The sequence below is a fragment of the Protomyctophum bolini genome (assembly GCF_963924005.1).
Source record: "Protomyctophum bolini genome assembly, chromosome: 11".
Taxonomy (NCBI): Eukaryota; Metazoa; Chordata; class Actinopteri; order Myctophiformes; family Myctophidae; genus Protomyctophum; species Protomyctophum bolini.
Window position 1 is genome coordinate 34,566,644 of NC_137872.1, and position 16,914 is coordinate 34,583,557.

At 41.6% G+C, this 16,914-nt stretch overlaps 1 protein-coding gene across 1 annotated transcript; it reads right to left on the reverse strand.

Moving 5' to 3' along the window:
- Positions 1-2,429: 2,429 nt before the first annotated feature.
- hsd3b7 (hydroxy-delta-5-steroid dehydrogenase, 3 beta- and steroid delta-isomerase) lies at positions 2,430-16,322 on the reverse strand. Its single transcript, XM_080775758.1, has 6 exons — positions 16,082-16,322; positions 13,154-13,309; positions 10,077-10,185; positions 5,860-5,959; positions 4,268-4,430; positions 2,430-3,921 (listed from the first exon to the last, which is right to left on the reverse strand). Exons 1-6 carry the CDS (start codon positions 16,239-16,241, stop codon positions 3,509-3,511), a joined length of 1,101 nt encoding a protein of 366 aa, XP_080631884.1. The 5' UTR covers positions 16,242-16,322; the 3' UTR covers positions 2,430-3,508.
- Positions 16,323-16,914: the final 592 nt, after the last annotated feature.

The window sequence follows — 16,914 nt, forward strand, 5'->3', positions numbered from 1 at the left end:
GCCTGCATTTCCTATTGTATTGACTGACAGCAAGAACGTGCGCGTCCGTGTGTCATCGGACACGGAGACGCATTCATCTGCAACTACCGTGCAGTGCGTGCACTGGAGACTCCCACCTTTATAAAGCACTGTCCCCCAAAATAAATTAACAACAAATTGTATTCATAAGGCGCCTTTCAAATACTTTTTTTGCTTGCTGTTTTCATTTGAAATTATTTATTTTCTCTCTCAAATATTTTTCTCTTGTTTGGTTAAAAAAGACACGAATGTAAAATAATAAATAAATACATGGTATGAAGTTGAGGAGGGGTAACTTGGGGTAAGTGAATACTCGAGTATAGGCAGTAGCCTATCCTCTTTTAAATGTATTTTCTGTTACATGAAAAGTACAGTTCTTTTTGCCCTTTAGCTTTTTGTTTTCTTTTTAACAACCTATTTGTATGTGTAAAGAAAACTGAAAGATTGAGCCTATAAAACAAAAGAGAGAACACGTGTTCGTGCACAACAATACCAGATTGGGCCTTTAACGAAAAAAGAAAGAAATATATGAGTAGGGCCATGGGGAAGCTTCAGAGTTCAGACCTATTTTTTTACAGTCTATGGTTCAGACCCACTTTTATGAGTAGGATATTGTTTTATCATGCCAGTAGATGGCAGCATCGCGTTTAGTTTAATTCATTCAACTGTGTTAGTTGACTGAACACACACACACACACACACACAAAATAGACAGCCAATGTCGCATCTACTGTACCATGCAGTTATACACCCATATCTGACATCATATTTCCAATGAATGAATTTTCCAATCCAATGTATTTGACAGAACTTGAAAGGTAGTACTAAATATCATTGACATTTTGATGTTGCTGTAACTTGGAAACTAACAGCCCCAACAAATTGCTCACTTTCAAGAGTAAATAACACAGGGATACTCAACAAAACAATGTCAACCACTTAAGACCTTTTGTGAGGGAACTCCCCTTTTGTCTCATAACAACTATGTCTCCAATGAGCAAAGGTGACAACAGTTTTCTACAGTACGATTCCAGGGATTCCAGGCTAGTATGAACTCAACTGTGCACAAACATGTTCAGAATCTCCATGGCAACCCAAAGGTTGCCCTGTATCCCTGTACGTTCACTTCAGCATTGATTGATTGATTGATTGAACATTGTATTAACAGTTTGTAGAAGTACAGTACAGTACAGTTCAAAGAAAGTACAGGTAAATATACAAATTTAAATTCATCAGAGATAGACTAGAGTCTAGTAGTCACTATACTACATGCTAGGATTGTAGGTCTTCTTTAGTAACTACGACTCGGGCCTATTTGGGTTCATATGCTGTTCAGCTCAACCTATACAGTAGCTGTTCCCTACCCACAAGGGGCACAGAGCAGTTGGGGGATATTGTAGGTGTCTTGCTCAAGGATATTTTGACCAGTCATATTCAAAACATTGCTGGCCAGGCCTGGAGTCGAACCTGAGACCTGCTCCCCAGGCACTAGGCTCTCTATTCCATTCAGCCAGAACACAGAGAGAATTTCTGCCTCTCTCTCAGACCCGCAGGCTGACAGATTGTTCTTTTCCGAAACCATTGGTCTGCCCGAATTGCCATTCGGCTCTGCACACCGCGGAGTCATATATCTCATATTATGACATAGGCTACACATGCCAAGGTTGGGAGTATATCACATTCCCTCACAGCAAAATCCATTGTTAATTTAATTCTGAGAGTGTAAAAGTTTAAGAGTTTATACCCCGAGACCGTTATTCAGAATTTGACTGTGTACCACATACACATACAATGATACACAGTACACACACACACACACACACACACGCACACACACACACACACACACACACACACACACACACACACACACACACACAACACACACACAAATACGAAACTAATGGCTCCGGCCCCCAACACGTGAGTCATTATGTTCTTTTCTTTGGTAAATATTTATGAGCATTGCTATGGAAAACGCCTACATTCCACAGGGATACCCAAACAAAACATGAGGGAACTCCCATATTCTCTCATAATACTATGATCCCTCCAATGAGAGCAAAGCATGCGACAACAGTTTTCCACAGTTAAGAAAGGGATTCCAGACTATGACCTTCTCTATGGCAACCCTAAGGTGGAAAATATCTCTCTCTTCAGCAGAAATATGTTGGAACCAAATGCATGGAACAGTTCTTTTACTAAAACTAATTTCACTCACGTCACTCTTCAGGTCACAGGACATAATAGACGATGTTACTTATATAAATACAAAAGCAGTGCTCTTGCTATGATTATGAAACCAAATGAATTTGATTTTATAAACCGGTTCTAGAGTGAATCTAATGACTTACATGTGCGGATTACCCAGGTTTTAAAAGGCCAGCGTACCGATATATTTCCTCTTGAGACAATATATTTTAACTATAATTAAAATGTTTATTTAAAATGAATAAATATGACACATTTGCATACATAAAAAGATAATAAATGTATAATTAATATTTTAGTAAATTCTGATCAACCTTCCGATGTCAATGATCTGCAGAAAATAAAGGCTAGAAATCCATATAATTATGTTTAATAGTATAATTCATGTAAATATACTGTAACAATTGTCATAGATACGAAGGTATTAATTGTACTAAATGTACTCTGTTTTTCACATAAATACTGTCTTAAATAGGCTGTTCCTAGTAGTAAACATGAATACTGATTACATGAATCAGATTGTCTTCAAAAAATAACTGTCAAAATGCATTGTTAATCAGTACATATGAATATGAGAGAATCACATTCCTTCACAGAAAAATCCAGAGTCCCGAGTGTAATTGTAAAAGTGTAAAATAATTAAATTCTGAAAGTGTAAGTAGACCCTGATGTGTCTACTTTTTACTTTTAAGAGTGTACAGTTGTACACCCTGAGAGTTAAATTAACAGTATGAATTCTGCATTGTACAACACACACAGTAGAATAATTTAACTGAAAATAACAGCATTTGCAAATGACCATCAATGTAATATTTTACCATATTTCTACATTATAAATACAATACAGTGTGATTTACATTTCTCAATTTCTCCCAGTTGCTTTCATTGTGGAGGGTTTGACATAGGCATGGTTTAACTGTAAGACAGATATTTCATGCAAGCATGTGCCCTAAAGCCCAAATGAATGCTCTATGCTACACCCAGTGTTATGAAAGAGTATGTTGCTACGAAGCTGACAAAACAAGTCTTCATATAACAGCCAATAACAATTATGTTAAACCACATGGTCCCCAGTGTCCCAATTCTGGGCATGTTGAAATAGGTGAACATTAAGCAAAACTGGAAGAACATTCTGTAAAAAATAAAATATTTGTGTCACATTGTGGCACATTGTATACACAGTTTAAGTGGTTAGGTATAAACCCCATACACACTCATCTATCTTAAAGTCGGTCCCGAGTCAATGGGGGGGGAAATGTGCGCAATATCTGAACCCAAATTAGGTATCTTTCTTGGACTCTAGAGGGAATGTGTCAACCCATTTTTGTGTGCGCATTCGACACTGGTCCCAATCATAGAGAGGGCTGTACTGGAAGTGACGCAGGGCTTTGTCTGTGCACACAGTGAACGAAGTGCAGGCTACAGCCAAGGTGTAGCGGTTAAGCAGGGGTGTATAGTTGCACACGGGCTTCAGTAACCAGCGCATAAGGTCATTGAAAAATGCCAGGAACCACAGCACTATTAGGGGCACACGGACCTCACGGAAGCCGAATGCTGACAGGAACTGCATGTTGAAGTCCTCATAACTCTTATAGGGTGAGTCGTCATAGCAGAAATATGCTTGGCCTCCTACTGTGGCAGGGTGCTCTCTCAGGGCACGAGCTGCCAGCACATGCATCCAGGCCACATTGCCTTTAAAAAAGAAAAACATCATAATATCATCATATCAAACTGACAACATTCTCACTTCACTTGCATGACAGCATCACCAACCACTCAGACTCAGATAGCAAGGAGAACTTATTTTTTACTTCCTCAGTCTAAGTGTTGCAACGTAAAGTCTCTACATCTGCATTTGTTCCACCATATACTTGGCTTGTTACATGTGTATGCTTGTAAAGTTGGTTACTAGGATTTCCTGTTTCGAAGTACCGGTAAATGCAGACAGCTTAGGCATCACCTGGCTAGACTAAGCCTGATCTTTTCTCCAAATGAACCTGCTGTATGGTCACTACTAAGCAAGCGTTTTCAGGCTCACCTGCATAGACCCGGCCATGTTCAGTTTCTGGTGGGACACCCTGAAAAAGCCAGCCTCCTGTTCGTACACCATTCTGATAGAAGTCCTTCATTAACTGGTGCTGCTCACCATATATCCCTGTAGGCCTGAGGGAGCATGTACGCAAACATGCCCCTCCATTCACCTGGACAGACACAGGAAAGATGGGGGTGTTAGGAAACAGATGGTAGTGAAGTGAATCAGGAAAGAAACCAGACTAGGGCCCTGACCCGGCACAAAACGGTGCACGTGACATAGCAAGTTTACAACAGATTTGTCATTTTTCCACACCCTGCACCCACCCACGCTCTGTGTAAGTGTGTAAATGTACTTGCACCCATCTGGTGGGCCCATGTGGGCAAGTTTGTCTTAAAATGAGGTGTGGTCAGATGTATTGCATGCTCAAAGAGGTGCAAAGCACCAATCCTTTTTAGGTGCTGACTAAGAGCGAAAAACAGAGGAGATCAAAGTATATAGCTGCACACTGTCACTCGTAGCAAGGACAACTTTATAAGTAGCCACTAAAAACGTTATTGGCACTGAAGCTACAGATGTATTGTTGTCACATTCCTATCTAGATGGACTGGGATTCAAAACCTGGTCTAAATCCCAGTCGCAGGGTGCACCAACATAGGCGGTGCATCAACATACATGTAGACGGGTTCACAAGACAAGAATACACTCAAAATGTCTCTGAATGCACATACATGGTGTCATGTTCAACACTCATATTAAATAATGACAGATGGCATTAAAATACAATAATCAATTATTAAGCGTCTTTCAGCACCACAGAGGGAAGAGAGCAGTGAGGTGAGAGATGGTGTTTAGTTCAATAAGTAGGCTACATTGTATTGCCGATAGAAAATATGTTCTTACATTTCTTAAACGCATACCCTTCAGGTTTATTTTCCCATTTTTTTAAATACACTGTTCTTTCCAGTTCAACTCCCCACTGAACATGTGCCCTGGCCACCCTAATGACATAGGAGTCAGAGATTGCCCTCCCCACCTGGTTTCCCTCCCATAAACACAGCCAGCTGTGTTTGTAAGGACGCCTCGCCTGGCCGTGCCAGATGCCTCGTAGGATACACCTGCAAGTGCCCTAATAGTTGGACACTACAAGTCTTTACGCTAACAGTTCCAAGAGGCCATGCTCCTCCTTAGTCTCCTGGACATTGTCTCCTGGACATTTTGGCACAATGGTGGGCTAGAGGAAAGGCCATGGGTCACCAATATCAGTGTCTGTTCATCTAAGAGTGCATTACGTTGAATGGTAATGTAGTACCTTAGAGCCCCACCACTAAACATGCTTAAAGTCTATAACATGACTCTATTATGCTGGAGGAATAGAACCACACCAACCACACCACAATGGAGTGATCACGCAGTTACAGTATTTATTTGCCATTCTAAAGACTTGATAGACTGGTAATAGTCTAGCCAAGACATGTACCCTTCTTTCAAATCTAACCTACAGCATAAAATGTAAGTTTACCAAAAATATATGGTGAAAGAGTATTACAGTACATTACACTAATTGTGCCTTTGTCAACATAAGTGTGTTATAATACCTTGGTGCCATTAGCTTCAAGCACAATCTTCTCAGCCTTTGCCTTGCTCTTGGGATAGGGCATGGTGTGATATACATTGTATGGCGTGTCCTCATTGCCCCTGTTAAAAAAAAGACAGCCGTTACCAAGAGTGGACGAGGAATCCAGGAGAGATGAAAACAGTGTTGTTTACTCGGCTCTGCCACATTCATGATCGGAATGTTTCTGGATCAGGCCAGATCACGAATGGCAGATGGAATTTCATGCAGATGGGGAAGGCAGAGAAAAGAAGAGAAGAGAAAACAGGGCAATATAATATATTGCCTTGTGATATATTATTATGGAGAATCTTTTACATAGAGCAGAGCCCATACATCCAAACAGAAAATTTGATTTGATTGCATCAAATGACTTTAAACAACATTAAATTCACTGTGTCAGTCACTTTGCCACTCGATTTGCCACTCGATCTGCCATTCACTTTAAGCATGCGCATACCCTCTATTCATTTATTTTCATTCATTAGTATATTTGTATCAGGTACCTGCCGATACATGTTGCTAAATTATGTCTCACCTGAACATGAGACTTTACTATTCTATTATTATCGCACATGTATCTGTTACTATGCTGATATTTTAAGTATTATCTTAAGTTACTGTATATCATGACAATCTGACCTGTTTTGCTTGTTCACTTCTTTCTATCTCTCTTCTTCTCTTTCCTAGGAAGCGATAGGATAGGAGCATGTCAGAATCTTCTCCACTAAATATGGGCCAATAACCTGTTCTTGCAATGCCAGATAATCAGAGCCTACCAAAATGTCTGAGAACATCTAAATTCAAACCGGGTGGAAACAATTTGGAATTTTATAACAAACTGTATTGCAGAACCAATGCAAAGACTTTAGGAATTCAATGAATTTACATAGAATGTAGATGTTTTGGTAGATGGAGCTCTCCGATCATCTCTCAACATGAAAGCGTGACTAATACCTACAGTACCTCATCTAACGTTCAAGCACACATTCATATTGACTTTTTGGGCAGAGCCAGACATGCTGCAAAGACAAAGGTTCATTGTTGTTGTTCATTGTAACTAATGCCAAATCTATACATATGACAGAGTTGCACTCCGATAATAGCAGATCTAAAAGTTCACAGCGTCTCTCTGATAAGACGCACTGTGAGCTTGTAGATATGCTATTTTTGGCATATGACATGGTGTACGACAAAGTCAAATCAGGCTTAACGTAGCTGGTGTGGATGGGGGAGGGAGTAAATATTGTCACTAACAGCTGGAGATAAACATCTGGAAAATATGAATGTTTCCATCACATGGCAACTGGACAGTGGGCTTAGACAGCTGATATTTTCTTAGCTTCCTTTCATGTCGGAACAATGCTTTCTTTATCTGTGATAGAGATAAACCAAGGTGCCTAAATAAACTGTTTTCGGTAAATATTTCTTCCACCAGAGCCGCTTCTTCATAATACTTGAGTTACCTTATTATCATGATCACATTGTCGTCTGCAATAGCTTTGTATCATAGCAATTGTTATTACCAATTTATGATGTCCTGCATGTGCGAAGACCCGTGGTTTTAGTTTTTGTTGTCGTCCTTGTTCCACGTTGGGAGAACAGTGGAACAAAAACTATTGTGAGTTACAGTATATGGCCTGCTGGGGCATTTGGGGACACTTAATGCAGTCCTGTGAGTCACAGGACAGTCTCAGGACTCACAGCATGGCAAAGTGTAAGCTCACGGCATGGCAAAACATGTCGGTCACAGGTTGTGACATGTTTTGCCATGCTGTGAGCTTGTGTAGATCTGCTATTTTCGGAGTAACTCTGTCATATGTCAAATGTAAATTAGGCATTAGTCACACTGCAAGAATGGACCTTTAGTCTTTGAAGCATGTCTGGATCTACCCAAATGTTTAGATACCGGTAAGCAAGTCCATAACAAGGCGGACACACTGATTAAAGTGCAGCACATCATAGCTATTTTTAAAGCAATGATCTACTCTACTCTAAGTTCTGCCTTAAGCCAAACAGACTGATGATGGCAACAGTTTACTATCACACCTATCTATGACATCATTACATGAAACACCAGACCAGACCGGTAAATTATCTGTTTGTCGACCACCACGTTGTTTCTTTCATGCCAAACCACAAACAGGATTGTGTCAAACTTGGACACAGGATCTAATTGTCTCAATAGAAGAGCAGGGAGACCAAATACAACCACTCCACCATACGTACTGTAAGTTATGTAAGGGATAATATCTGGTTAGGTCGTCTTCGCCTCGGTGGTTGAACTCCCTGTCGGTGAACTACCTCCCGACAATGACCACCTAGCCAGATATTAACCCGCTTATTACATGGCTACCTAACATAAATTAATACATTGACCCAAAACACAACAAAAAAAGTATTCCATAAGTTTGCGCTGGCTGCGTCTGGCCAGCTGCAGGGCTGGAGCACTGTCGGAAAACAAGGAAGTGAGTTGATCATTTCTATTTCTCGCTCAAATGTTTAGCTGTAAATTACATTGTGTGTCACTAGTGTCACTGTGTGTGTGTTTACTTGGCTGTCATGTTGGAAACAGCAGTAAATCAAGCTTACATGCACACAGGTTGCATGTAAGCGGTTCCCAAACCAGTTATTTTGAGGAGTGCTCATATCGGTTCACTGAACGCCTGCGCCGAGCAGCTGGTGGCTTCACGTGTCGAGTGTCGACCAGTGCTAACTCTGAGCGTTAAAGCTAGCTGTGGGCCATGAGGATATTGCAATTGGGACCCAAAATAATTAGCTAAACATTTTATTGACAACATTAACCCATTTAGACCTTATACGTTGTTAATACCTTCAAGCCGAGGACACCTCTGTGTGTAGTGGTTGCTAGTATAAACAGTATGATCTAAGCCTGAACACAATCAATAGATTGATCATTAAATTAATACAGATGCTCTGAAAATGAACACTTTCAAGATTTCCAAGTCAGCCCTGATCCAGGAAAGGTTGGGGAACAACTGGTCAAAGCCAATCACAAGGATTGGGGCGTCAGTGTGATGTGCTCTGATCAGGGGTGAGGGGTCTATAGAGCACCGAAGTCCTGACGTAACTCGCTCATCCCTTCGATTCCCCTGGTTCGCGGAAAGTAATTTCTCTGGAGAATAACATGGGGTGATCCTAATATCGTCTACTATAAGGTCACATTCTCACCTAATACTTCGGTAGACTCAATGCATATGGGCGGAGAATTTGGGATTCTTGCATATTTCATTTGCTGCGGTTTGCCTTCACACTGTCATCCGCAGCAATTGGAAACGCAGCAGGGGGGACCTTTATCAATGTGTTCCATTCATAAACTACTAGCCTACACAGTGAAATCTATGGTGATAAAATTATACTCATAACGTGCATGTGTCGTGCCGTCATTCACACCTGCACCGAATCGTAATCAAGTGCGATTGGAAGCGAAGCGAAACCCCTGTTTTTGCTCGGAGTATAATGCGGTTATTTGATACGCATTAAGATTCGAATGAGCCTTCACACCTGCCAAACGAAGTGCACTTTCTGAAAATGTGCAGCAGGATTTGTTTTAATCGCAGCAAAGCTCTCTGGTATGAATGTGACCTAAGTGTTGTGGTCCAAAAATAAACAAGCTGTCTCTGCGTTATTGTCAGGGAGGTGTCTCTGTATCGTTTGCAACAGTCAGTCACTCATATATGATACAGTCTGCTTCTAGCGAAAATGTAACTAATTCAGTAGCAGTAACATTAGCGCTTTCTCTCAGTCAGTTGATTCTTCATATCCATACGAGTGAAGCGGCCGGGATGACATGTTTATTTTTCAAACACAATTCTTATATGAGGCGATCTAAAATCCCCCTATGGGGATTACAATGCAAATAAAAAGTACATGAACCTGTGGATTTGAGCCCTCTACCGATATTGACGTCAGACTTCGGTGCTCTATAGATAGATATATCGTTCATTCCAGACCCTGTTCTGTCTCCACCTGTCTGCACCCTGTCATATCTTGTCCTCTAAATTGCATTCCATTTTCCAGGTATAGCAAACTCAAAGAGATGGATGGATATACAATAGTTAAAACAGATCACAGGAATGTCCCTGCAAAAAGGTCAGATAAATAGTCATTCATATTCTGCCTTGTATAACTTGTAAATCTGTAGTACAAAATGCAAATATTATGTATTCAGAGGCTTACCTGACAAATGAGTCTCCTTTGACATTTGGTCCAACCACCTCCATACTGCTGGTGTAGACAAGATACTGAATTCCATTTTCCACACAGGCATTGATGACATTTTCTGTTCCTAATTAGGAGGGAAAGCACAATTTCAGAGATGAATGACAATTGGGTCAGATAGATTAGAAATGTTTTCCCTAAATGTGACCAAACTAAAGGTGCTAGTCTAACAAACAGGTGATAGACTCAAAAGGTCAAAATGAGAAATACAGAGCAGTGGGAAACACAGTTCAAAGCAAGGACTTCTTAAATAACATCTGTTACACGTTGGCTAAAGGGTGGATAAAGTAAATACAATGGGAATGCTGGTCCAGTATTATATTGTAAGGCATTTCCACCCCAAATGCACCATGGTACAGTAGATCTTCTTTTTGTGTTTTTTGCTAGGACATCCATCCAATGTAATTAATTTCATTCAAGTAAGAAAGACTCCGTTGGAAGGTATACATTTTGAATAACAAAATAGGAAATATATAAAGTAGCTACAAACACCAATGCCAAAGCAAACGGACTGTTAGAAGCTCTACTCCTTAAAAATATTAAGTGTAACAATAAAGCTCACAATGGTAGAGCCTTTCTATCATTACTCGCTGGATGGAGAATCCTCCTAGACTGCCCTAAATCAGACCTGATTTGGTTGAAGGATGCAATGTCATCCTTAAAACCTTGAGAAAGGCCTGGGCCGTGGCTCAGCGGTCCAGGCACCTTGGCTGGTAGCCTGAGCCTGGCAGTGTGCCGCGGGATCGACTCCCAATCCCAACGGCCTTCACTGCATGTCACTCCCCCATCTATCTCCCCCATTTCCTGTCAGCCTACTGTCTGTCTCTCTCTATGCGAAAGCCGCAAGAAAAAAACATTAAAAGAAAAAACTTGAGAAAATTAATTACGCCCTACGGCGCTCTCCAGAGGAGGATTTACTTCTTCCTGTCAAGTCTTCTGAACGCCTAATAGGGCTCTACCTATCAATTTTGGTATTGCTATCTTACCCTGCACACCACCACCACTCCCGTCCGGGCCGTCCTTAATCCTTAACCCTCTATAATATAACTCTTTCCTCTTTTATCCTCCCCCCTTATCTTTCCATCTTCTTCCAATGCAAATGTTTTTACTGTCTTTTGCAATCGTCTCCTGCAGCATCAGTTCTTATTGTTATCATTCACTCTTTTTCTTTTTTTTTAATCCCATGATTTTGTAACCCATTTTTCACCCCTGTGTCAATCATCTAATGTGATCCTGGGCTCTACACACCCTCCGCCAACCTGGGGAGAGCAACAGACTTAACTCATGCTTCCTTCATGCTTGAGTGTCCAAGTTGCTCCTTTACACCTGACAGGGGGGAGTTTCCCTGGTTGGACGTAGCGCGTGGAAGGAACACGATATTCCAACAAGTTCCTTTCCCCTCCATCAGGCGCCCGGCTGGCCAGGGGGAGGCAGTTTAGAGACCAGGATTACTGCATGTTTTTGTGAGGGTACGGGGACACAGGGAGAACATGCAAACTCCACACAGAAAGGCCCTTTCGCCAACCCCGCCTTCGGGTATGGGCACTGATGACGCGGAGGAGGAAACACGGCGCCAGCACCCACAGCGCCCCGAGCGGGAATCGAACCCAGGACCTTCTAGCTGTGAGGCGATAGTACTACCAACTGTGCCACCGTGCCCCGTTAGTTATCATTCACTCTTGCTTACGTTCATGAAGTCTTATCAAAATGTTTTTAAAAATAAATAATATTAAGTTATTGTTATTTTATTTATTTATTATTTTTTTTACAGATGCCTGTATATGGTGAAACGAGGTGTCAAAGTTCCATGTGGGAGGGTGGGGATTGTTTTGCTTAGTTTTGTCTGTAACTGCATTATATTTATCTAATTCATTTTATATATATTTTGCGAAATCCTGTCTTGTTTGTTTTTTGTCTGTAAATGTATATAGGCCTACATGTAGCCTACTGTATTTTCACTGCCTAAAATCCCCTTCTATGCTGTGCTGTACTCGTGCTGTAGTAGCCCTCCTCTGTGGCGTGTGTGTGTGTGTGTGTGTGTGTGTGTGTGTGTGTGTGTGTGTGTGTGTGTGTGTGAGACAGGGTGCAGACAGATGCAGACAGAACAGGGTAATGAAACGTTTTGTAATTATTTAACAATTTCTTAATTGTCTCCGCTGGCTGACATATGGTTTGTGTGTCAGTGTGTCCATTTGTCTGTCTGTCCGTCTGGCATCTGTGAGCAGCTAATCTCCGGCACCGATCGGCATGAAACTGTGCACGAATACTCTGCCGGAGGCTCTGAGGAACACACTTTGGCCCATGGGTTGTTGACTTTTGTCTGGTCACGTGCTGAGCCATGCCCTTTTCAAGTTCACAGGTCAACAGTTTCAAAACTAAACAAGTAAGTCAGTTTGATAAGCCTTGTCAATAATGATCCACAGACAATGTGGTAGCAGTCAGAACCACTTTGTTTAGAATGTGTCAAAATGTGTAAAAAAGGGGAAACTGCACTGCTGCATCAGCCAACACAACAAACGAAAACAAGATAATGATGTTAACCGATTAACCGATCATGAGATTCACCTCAACAAAAAACTAATTAGGGTTTTAGTTTCATGCACAGCACCAGGTTGCAATGTCAGTATATGGTATCTGATTCGTTGTAGTTCAATAATACGCACATTACCCAGGGCCATAAGCACACAAATATTCAGTCTGTCACAAAAGGAAAATGGCCACATCATTCAACACATAATGGTTTAAAGTCAAACTCTGGATATGTCACCTCTCCCTTCCTTTTCCTATACTATTCCACAGGAAATTTGTGGTTTGTCCACAGTTTTGCTCACAGGGAGAATCGGGATCTGGGGAGCAGTGCTGTTGAATTGTTATCCTGTTGCTTTCCCGGCTGTACATCATCCCAAAAGAATGGAACACATCAGTGGGGGTGCCTCTCTCCGTCTCCGACGACAAACCTCAACCGCTCCCTTTGTCCCTTTCCAATTCCTGTGACAATGTGCTTTAGTAGTGTATTCACGTCACTGATGTCTCACCTTGAACATTTACAGCGGTGATGACGTGCTCTGGGACTCGGTGCCAGACGTCCACCAGGCTGGCTGTGTGGATGAACACGTCGACACCTCTGGAGACCTCCAACACACTGGCATAGTCTGTGATGTCCCCCTCGGTCACCACCACCGGTACACCATCTAGGAGGGAGGAATGGGAAGGGGGGGTGTAGATGAAGGACTTCTTTATTCTTAACTGCCTGGGAACAAGATGGAAGATAAGGATTGTTTTCACAGGAACCAAAAAAAAAACTGGGGCTTTTGATTCTTGCACTGCACTGTAACTTTACTGTGACTTATTTTCCATTTCCCATTTTTTAATAACTATTTCTTTACTGAATTCAAATGTCCTCTTATAATGCGTTTCATTTGCACTTCATGTTAATGCTGCTAACGTTTGTGTAAAGCACGTTAAATGGCAGAGATGAGGCATCTCTGTCAGGCTGAAGGCCATGGACAGAGATTATGTTTTTGCCTGTGTTGTTGTGTGGGAGTCCAGAGATCATTCTGGAAACCGTTGGACCTATCAGCACCTTTGTACAGGCTGCCAGTAGGCTATAAGGGAGACACCCAACCCCCAAATGTTCAAATTCAGACACGGCCACCCTGAACAATTGTTGGTCTGTTTTAATGCTGCGACTCTGTAGGAGGTGAGCTGTCTAGATGCGTGTGTGTGTGTGTGTGCGTGCGTGCGTGCGTGCGTGCGTGCGTGTGTGCGTGCGTGCGTGCATGTGTTGTGTTCGGGGGCTAATCTTGCAAACCAGTTGATTGATCAGCACGATAGAGACTCCCTGCATTTTGTTTTTCACACAATAATATTAAAATAATATTATTATTTTAAATATTTAACTTTAGCTTTATAATGGCATTCAGTGGTGGTCATCAGTCAGACTGTGTCCTGCACTTTTCTGCCCACATATCGAGATTCCTGAAGTCTCCCGAGTTGGTGTCTGATGCATAATACTGTCTGACATCATAGACTGGCCAATTACTGTGATAACAGGTACAGCACAAAGTGCTCCGACAACGGGCACCGACACTGCACCAGTTGTATGAAACGTGGCCATCCATTTTCCACTGTTGAGATGTAATATATTCCTTATCTATCTAATGGCCTTGAAAATGATCTACCCTTACCATAGACATCCCATAATGAGGACTCTTGAACCCCAGACCTAAAGTGACTACAGTGATTCCAGTGACTAAATGGAAACAGCTCTTCCATAATAAGCCAGCTGTAATCAGATGAACTGCCACCATTGCTCCATTCACCTCCTTAAATCTGTAATTAAAGTGTCAGAGGCTGGTGTGGCTTTTTTTATTGTCTCCGGCGTCTCTGCCAGGCTGAAGGTTTTCTCTCCCCTGTCCCACACACTCCCTGGAGGCCTGAGCAGAACCAGCTCTGCCCCAAAAACATTTATTGTGTGGGTTTTGCACAACATGCCACACACACATCATGAATGCATGCAGTGCCTATAGGGATGGGTATCGATTCCGGTTCCTAACGGTTCCCAGGGAATGTGCATGCAAAGTGCACATTCCCTCTATAAGACAAGGAAAACCCTGACAATGACCCTGACAATGACACAATGTATAGGCCCTGTTTGTGCTAGATTATATTTTTTTGCCATTGTGTGTTTTCTTCAAAACACACTTTTTGCTACTACTCCTAAAGAGTATGTCCACAAAATTGGTACAAATTATCTCTGGGGCCATGTGATCAATATGAGTTAGATTTTTCAGATCTAATCCCAAGTGGCTATGACCAAAGTTTGCGGGCCCTAGGTACTATAGGTAGGCACCCCGGCCTGGCAGAGACCTATCTGCATGCTGTACTAGTGTACTCAGAGAGGACTGGAGCATACTTTTCTAGTTTCTGCAGTTTGTGGAAACAGTTTAAGCAGACTATATGTGCACTTCTACGTTTTCTTGTTCATTTCCAGAAGCTTGTTGAGGTCTATATGATTACAGCAACTTTGTTTGCTATGGTCCCCTAGTATTAGGCCTCAACAACAACCGGCCTCTGTTCAGAGAATTAATAATGAATGGCTGCCTGGACAACGCATTTTCCACTCTGAGGGAGAGATCTCCTTCAGCTTGGCAAAGCACATTGCTGCTAGACAGGGGTTAAAACAAGCAGTTGCTGAAACCAACAAACCACTAAGTGATAGCAGGTCTCAACAACAGGAATAGGAAAATAAGACTGATAAGCATGTCAAGAATCCTCAGTACTATAGTCTTGTGTGACGTGTCACTAGTCTTTTCTACAGAATGAGCAACAATGCGTTTCCTTTGATGTATAGAATATGTATAGAATAGAATATGTTCAGCAACCTTGAAATATTGTACACTAACAAGCAACAGTCTAGAATTAAAATCGAGATAGATCCTGGGCATATAACTTGAGTGGCCAAAATCTGATTTAGAAATTAGGGTAAAGTCAATATAACAACAGTTATACCCCCTTAAAGGGGGTGTAAGTGATTTATTTCTTGGTTTTGTAAAGAGCATTCTGTATTAAGGTGATACCATGTTATGTGGTAAGATTGGTAGGCCTACACACTTGTCCTTTTCATTAAAACAAAATTAAAAGAAAAGAAAAAAAGGCATAGAAAATGCGTAGACGGAGAGACCCCAGGGCAGGCCAGCTGTTGAACCAGAATACTGTAGCATACTTTACTGAACAAACACTCATGGTAATTATAGGCTAATTTGCCTAATTACTAGCCTAAAATGAGAAATTGAGACCTAATTTAAGATCACAACAACAGGAATAAAGACAACCACTATAGTAGCAGCTAGCGGACGAATTCAAGAATAGGCTAGCCTATCATTTAACGGTTATTTTACTCGCATCAAAAATAGGAAACAAAACTCTGCGATGAAGGAAGGACGCTCGCATCTTTGTCTTACCTGTGTTATGTTCACGTAAAGTTGGATCTATATGCTTATCGAAGAGCCGGATTTCTCTCAGCTTGTCCTCCTTTTCGAGCAGGACCTGCAACAGGTGTCTACCCAGAAAACCACAGCCACCCGTGATTAAATAGACAAGACCCGTCTCACTACCAGACATTTTGAGGGCAGTATGTTACAATACACTGAATACAGGCAGCCAAGTTCAGTTCCTACTCTGTCGCTGTCGCACTCCGATTAAGCTTTAACACAACCGACTAGTAGTGAGCACAGGCATGTGGGCTGGACCGACACGTTGCTATGCCAACAGTGCAACCCCCCTGGCATGTCATGGTGTCAGTAATTATAGTCAAACATATTCATTTTCAAGTTGCAATAAAATAAATGTAAACATCTCCCTTTTTTCTCTCTCTAAAAAAAAGAGTGTTAGTAATTTTTCGCTATTCGTTGTGGTCATACGACGAAAGATATAGCCTACCCAAGGTCAGTCACATAAAAATTGCACAAGAAGATAAACTGGCCTCCATCTAGCCTTGACCTCGCTCAAGGCAGTCACCATGCAGTCACCACCAGTAGATATCTGGACTAGTTGAGTCTCCCCAAAGTGACACACATAAGGCAGTGAGTGACCTACCATTCTTACAGTATTAAAGCATAATAATGTTAATCTAATTTAAGGACTAATGGTGAATAACCCAACATTAAATAGCCATTACACTCACTCTGGTGAAGATTAACAGATGTTGGGACTTGGGAGGCATTCACCTTGATGACAAGCCAATCATGGCCTGGAATGGATGAACCTTGAATTCTAGTAAATAATTTATTACATT

Bases quoted from the DNA above. Each gene is read 5' to 3' on its own strand.
- hsd3b7 (XM_080775758.1), bottom strand. From the start codon at position 16,241: ATGTCTGGTAGTGAGACGGGTCTTGTCTATTTAATCACGGGTGGCTGT. The intron at 5,960-10,076 runs GTAAGCCTCTGA...TTTTTTTAACAG, and splicing joins AAAGGAGACTCATTTGTCAG to GGGCAATGAGGACACGCCAT. The intron at 4,431-5,859 runs GTATTATAACAC...GTGTCTGTCCAG, and splicing joins TTGAAGCTAATGGCACCAAG to GTGAATGGAGGGGCATGTTT.